The following is a 5,422-nucleotide window of genomic DNA, read 5'->3' as shown; positions in this document are numbered from 1 at the left end:
GAGCGCACGTTGCCGGCTCATGTCCAGCTCATTCCAGAAAGATTCTTTCTAATCTTTTTTTTCCTTAAGCTTTGCTTCAGCAAGTGTAACATGTCTGAAGTCCCTGCGTAACCAGCCTGCCCACCTGACTCCAGGTGTTAGGATTCCTACCTGGTGAAAATGCCCTGCCGGCAAAGGGATTACAGCCCTTTTTCCCTGCAGCTAGTGTTTTTACGCTCTTACAGGAGTGGCACTGCTGGCAAATGCTCCTGAGAGATTGCCTGAACGGAAGAAGAGAGCTCGAGATGGACCCGGTGATGGGAGGCCTGCTTTGCCATCGATGGGGAGTGGAACTGTGAAGCCCACCTCCCGTGGTGCCAAGCACAGAGTCATGTCCCAAAGAGAGGAACAGCTGGCCATCCAGAGGGTTGGTAACTAGATGTTTAAAAGCCTGTTAACTTATCCTTGCTCTTTGTTCCTCCTCTGGTTTACTGCTAATTCATGAGAACTGGAAATGGCTGGATGTACTGGGGAAAGATCAGCTTTTCTGCTTCTTGTCCTGAAGTAGCAGAATGGATTTGGGCAGAGAAGGTGCTGCTTTTCCAGCCAGCCATCAGGCCAATGCTGCAAGCGTGAAGGCTTCTCGGCCTCACCTCGGAGCAGGGGTGTGGGAGAGGATAGCGCTAGATCATCTTTGATCCGGGTTGTGATAACGAGGTGTGCATTTGTATCTTTCTCTTACTCGCCCGCAGGAGCGGATCAGTCAGGTCCTGAAGGATTTGGAAGAGGAGCGTGTACCAGTCGTGAAGTTGGGTGATGCCAGCATTGCAGCCCCCTTTACCTCCAAGCTCTCTTCCATTCAGTGCAGTAAGTGCATGGTGGGAGCTGAGCAGTTGGTGTGCATCTCCATGTCTCCGAGTTCCCCGAGGGGAACAAGCCTAGGTTTGAAAGAAGCCTAGGTTTGAAAGAAGCCAAGACAGAGGGCGTGGGGTGGTGAGAAATGCCCCCAAACCCACAGCATTGCCAGCTTTTTGTGTGGAACAACGCTGTGGGGGTTTCTTGGACGGGGACGCAAGCAGTGAGGGCTTAGCTTCCTTCTGTACTGCTTCAGAAAAGGAGAGGACTGAGGAACAAAGCCCCAGAACCTGTTTTGTTTTGTTTCCAAACGCTGCTTCCTCTTGCTCCTTAGTCTGCCACGTGATCAAGCAAGGTCGTTGCACGCTAGTGACAACGCTCCAAATGTTCAAGATCCTTGCCCTGAACGCCCTGATCCTTGCTTACAGCCAGAGTGTCCTCTACTTGGAAGGGGTGAAGTTCAGTGATTTTCAGGCAACTCTGCAGGGTCTGCTGTTGGCTGGCTGCTTCCTTTTCATCTCCAGGTCGAAGGTAAGGGGAGGGAAGTGCGTTGGGGCAGTGGCTGATATGTCAGTCATATCAGGATTACTGAAGGAGTGCCTTTCTCCAAAAAAAGCCATTTTAATAAGTTAACCGTTCACAGTGCTGGAGGGGGTGGGTTTTTTTGTTCCCCTGGATTTGGGAGGCTCCTGAGGCCAGCGCTTGCTTAAGGGAGCATCTTGTGATTGCAGGCAGGCAGCTTTCTTCAGGTTACAGGAGGAGCAGGTGGAAGAGGTGGGAAGGGTAATGCAGAGAAATGGTTCAGCTGAGGCTGTTACTTGCACCAGCGAAGTTGTGGGTCTCATGTACGCGCGAAGTGGAATTCTTGCCGGCATTTCCTGAGAAATGTTAGTTGGATTCTGCTGGAAAACTGCCTAGAGATGGTCAAAACCATTCAAGTCAACCCTGCTTGCTTTTCTCCCCCAGCCTTTGAAGACACTTTCCAAGGAGCGCCCGCTACCAAACATCTTTAACCTCTACACGGTCCTAACAGTGCTGCTGCAGTTCCTCGTGCATTTCCTCAGCCTCGTTTACCTGTACCACGGCGCCCAGGCGCGCAGCGATCCCAAGTAAGTGTCTCTTCCTCCATCGCTGGAGTATTTTCTCCAGTTGCTGTTAAGCAGGAGGGTGGAGAGACGCCTTCCTCACCACAGTGCTCTTTCTGTGAATGCTTATTGAGCACGCCAAGCATTAGGAGTTTAATGTGTTAGACATGTCCAGAAAAAGCATTTCTGAGTTGTACACGGAGTGCACAGGCAGGCCAGCCCAGCATGGCAAGGATGCGACGGAACTGGTGGGAATATGGTCTGTGATACGTTGCCGTTCCAACGGTCTACTGTCCCCACACTGGGAGGGGAAAGGGAAATAGAAATAACGCCGATGAGGTGGATTACTGGAAAGTTATAAAGAAAAACACACAAAAAACTAATTTTTTTCCACTTGACTTATATTTTCTGAAAAAGAAGCCAATGATTACCTGTGCTTGCAGCACCTGCAGCTCTGCTCTCACCCGTGCGAGAACGCTTGTGTCAGAGGCGGGGCTGCTGCCAATGGGAGCCACCAAAGTTTGGGAACAAACTCTTGTTGCCCAACAAAACTTGCTAAATAAACCGTAGTTTAAATAAACTGGTGATTCTGAGTCTGATCTCCAGCTTTGTTCCCTTTTAGACAGGAGGAGTTTGTGGATCTGTACAAGGAGTTTGAGCCCAGCCTTGTGAACAGCACTGTCTACATCATGTCGATGGCAATGCAGATGGCCACGTTCGCTATCAACTACAAGGCAAGCCATGTTTAAGTCACATCTCCAGCAGCACCACAGAAGCGACTTTGTAATTAAGGTGCAATAGTACAAAACAATGTTCTTCTCTAATCACAAACTACATTTTGTCGGTGCTCTGTGGGGAAAACCTCCTTTTTGTGCCAAGTTGGAACGAGCCAAGTGTCCCAAACTGTGTCACGAATTGCTCCTCATCCCCTGGTCTGAACGAGTAGAGCCTCGCCTCCGCTCACGGTCTCTCCGTGCTGTGTTTCAGGGCCATCCTTTTATGGAGAGTCTACGGGAGAACAAGCCTTTACTGTGGAGCATCATCCTTTCAGGACTTGCCATCGTGGGCCTTCTCACGGGCTCCTCGCCAGAATTCAACGAACAGTTCGGCTTGGTAGAAATCCCTCCCGAGGTGAGCAGGCAGCGTTTCTCTGCGCCCGCTGAATTTTACGCTCGGTTTCAACTGGGAGAGCAGGGCCTGTCCTCAGGAACTCTGGAGGAATCTTAAGGTTTTTTGCAGAATGTCAGGCAGATGATAACTCACAGGAGCACTACCTATCTAAATAGCTTTAAGTGAGAGGATATGGTAACTAAGCATTGGGGGTTTTTTGCCAGCGTGCTGTGAAATTTCTACAACTTAGCGATTTTTACAGCACGCTGTGAAAGGAAGACGTTCAAACTGTAGTTCAGCAGTTGCCGCAGAGGCCAGTAGTGCCTCGCGGGGCAGAGGGCTCTGTTCTGCGGGGACAGAGTAACTGAGGAGAGGGAGGAAAGGGATTAACAGGTTGTGTTTGTTTTCCTAGTTCAAGATCGTGATCACGGAAGTGTTGCTGGCTGACTTCTTCCTCGCCTTGTTAGTGGACCGAATTCTTCAGTTTCTGCTGGGGAGCGCAAAACTTAAAGTGCCTTCCTGAAACGGATTCCGAGGTCCTCGCCCCCAGCAGCGCTACGCGAAGGACAGCACCCAGGGCCGTGTTTCGCCATCGCAAGAATCATCGTTAATTCTTTTGACAATAACTCTGATCCTGTTCGGAAACAGGCGTGGGGAAGCTTTCTTCCAAATCCCCTGGAAACCACCTCTGTGAAACAAGACCTGACTTTTTAATGTTTCCGGGACGCACCACCAACTGTCGGGAGTTTTGTACTGCCCTAACGTTTAAGGAAACGTTTACAGAATTTGGTAACTAAAATCAGAATCGATGTATTTTGAAACGTGTTTGGAACTTCCTTTGTGGGGCTGAAAGCTTTGTGATATTTTTAATAGACAATGAGACCGAGTGCAGGAGTAAGAACAGCAACAAATGAAGGTGAGGCCGAGGGGTAGGAGTCCTTACACCACAGAAACCCTATAAACACCCTTGCAGGAGGTAACGGTCAGAATAAAGAGTTGTAGCGTTGACAAAGCGCAGGAGAACAAACACTGCCAAGAACGTCTATACGTTGTGCCGCTGTACGTGCCAACCCTGAAGCCCTGTATTTCAAAAACCATTACAAAAATATTTTGGTAGGTGAGAAGAGAAACACATTTATTTTTCTCCCTAAGCAATTCCTGTAATCAGATACCGATTGCATTTCTTCAGGTACCCTGAACTTTAATCTGAGAGAGAGGGAGGAGCTCAGCCCAGCTGGATGTTTGGCTGCAGTTGACATCCTCGAGGTAGACTCCGGTGCTAACAAACGCTGGGTGGGAGCCTGGCAGCGGCCGTCCTTTCGACGACGAAAGCGTAATTGTACTGAAAATGAAAAACAATCGGTCAGGACAAGATTGAGAAATTCAGAATACGACCGCTATCCACCCCAAAGGAGGTGCATGACAAAAGCAGCCCGCTGACCTCTCTCTCGATATCGGCAAGTGACTTAACATTCAGGTCTGCAAGGATAGCCTAGAAAAAAAAAAGGCGGCACAAAGTGTTTCTAATTAAAGATTAGTTATGAGGTAGGACTAAAACCAGCAGCTTAAAGGAAGACTCACATTCGTGCCAGAACTGAGCTTGCTTTCGAATTTGGGGTGTAGTGTGAAAGGCACTCCATCCATAGCTGGGAAGAGAAGTGAGAGGTGCTTTAGGAACATCCCAGCAGCTGCTCGGAGAACACACAATTACTTAATTGCTGCGAAAAGCAGATGAGCGGAAGGGGACACCTTAGCACCCAGAAAAGAGATGTCTCAATTCAAGCAAGGAATAACTTTCAGGAAGGGAGAAGTCTTTCAGAAAACCTTCCTCTCAAAATTTAGCTCAATTCCGGTCTTTAAAGGGAACACTTGTGCAGAAGCGCTTGTGTATGAACCAACTACCAGCCTATATTTTCATTTTAAAGTACTCCTTAAATACGGATATGCTTGCTTTATGCAGCTTCCTCGTTTGATTCCAGACGAAGAATCAATTTACCCGAGAGGCCGTAGATGTTGGAGGTGTCGTACAGAGATTCGTGCTGAGAAGCACGTTTGACGCTGCATCGAGCCACGGGTGACCTGTAGCAGATCAGAATTAATTAGTGTCTCTCACCTGCTGACCCCTCACGCAACAGATAACGAGCCTCAGAGCAGGGGAATGAAAACCGCGAGGTGGCACCAGCAGTCGCAGGATTTATTCCCAGTCCCAGACTGGTTCAGGTAAGACTGGAAACAAAAAAACCACAGGAAGGCGTACGTACCTGTGGTCTGAGTCAGGGGGCTGGAGCGAGAGCTGCTTCAGGCCTGCGCTGATCGTCCGCCGTTTGGGGACGGGCGGGGGGCTGGATTTCAAAACCGGCCCTTTTTTACACCAGATGGCAAAACTACCCATT

The 5,422-nt window shown here is 49.2% G+C and overlaps 2 protein-coding genes across 2 annotated transcripts; one reads left to right on the top strand and one right to left on the bottom strand.

Annotated features, from left to right (window-relative positions):
• The first annotated feature begins 266 nt into the window (after positions 1–266).
• On the top strand, positions 267–3,572 carry LOC104082308 (manganese-transporting ATPase 13A1-like). Its single transcript, XM_009585387.1, has 7 exons — positions 267–406; positions 732–846; positions 1,169–1,365; positions 1,801–1,943; positions 2,542–2,653; positions 2,907–3,050; positions 3,442–3,572. The coding sequence occupies exons 1-7, from the start codon at positions 320–322 to the stop codon at positions 3,550–3,552; spliced, it is 909 nt and encodes a 302-aa protein (XP_009583682.1). The 5' UTR covers positions 267–319; the 3' UTR covers positions 3,553–3,572.
• A 736-nt stretch (positions 3,573–4,308) lies between these two features.
• On the bottom strand, positions 4,309–5,421 carry MVB12A (multivesicular body subunit 12A). The gene is made up of 5 exons (XM_009585388.1): positions 5,291–5,421; positions 5,026–5,108; positions 4,611–4,675; positions 4,471–4,521; positions 4,309–4,371 (listed from the first exon to the last, which is right to left on the bottom strand). The coding sequence occupies exons 1-5, from the start codon at positions 5,419–5,421 to the stop codon at positions 4,309–4,311; spliced, it is 393 nt and encodes a 130-aa protein (XP_009583683.1).
• Between the last annotated feature and the right edge of the window lies 1 nt (position 5,422).

The sequence above is a fragment of the Fulmarus glacialis genome, unplaced genomic scaffold (genome assembly GCF_000690835.1).
Source record: "Fulmarus glacialis isolate BGI_N327 unplaced genomic scaffold, ASM69083v1 scaffold3859, whole genome shotgun sequence".
Taxonomy (NCBI): domain Eukaryota; kingdom Metazoa; phylum Chordata; class Aves; order Procellariiformes; family Procellariidae; genus Fulmarus; species Fulmarus glacialis.
This window is presented reverse-complemented; position numbering and strand designations above follow the sequence as displayed.

Excerpts from the sequence above, each read along its gene's own strand:
- LOC104082308 (XM_009585387.1), top strand. The coding sequence starts at position 320 with ATGGGGAGTGGAACTGTGAAGCCCACCTCCCGTGGTGCCAAGCACAGA. Across the intron at positions 407-731 it reads AACAGCTGGCCATCCAGAGG|GAGCGGATCAGTCAGGTCCT; the intron begins GTTGGTAACTAG and ends ACTCGCCCGCAG. Across the intron at positions 2,654-2,906 it reads CGTTCGCTATCAACTACAAG|GGCCATCCTTTTATGGAGAG; the intron begins GCAAGCCATGTT and ends GCTGTGTTTCAG.
- MVB12A (XM_009585388.1), bottom strand. The coding sequence starts at position 5,421 with ATGGGTAGTTTTGCCATCTGGTGTAAAAAAGGGCCGGTTTTGAAATCC. Across the intron at positions 4,522-4,610 it reads AGCTCAGTTCTGGCACGAAT|GCTATCCTTGCAGACCTGAA; the intron begins GTGAGTCTTCCT and ends TTTTTTTTCTAG. Across the intron at positions 4,372-4,470 it reads TTGCCGATATCGAGAGAGAG|TACAATTACGCTTTCGTCGT; the intron begins GTCAGCGGGCTG and ends TTTCATTTTCAG.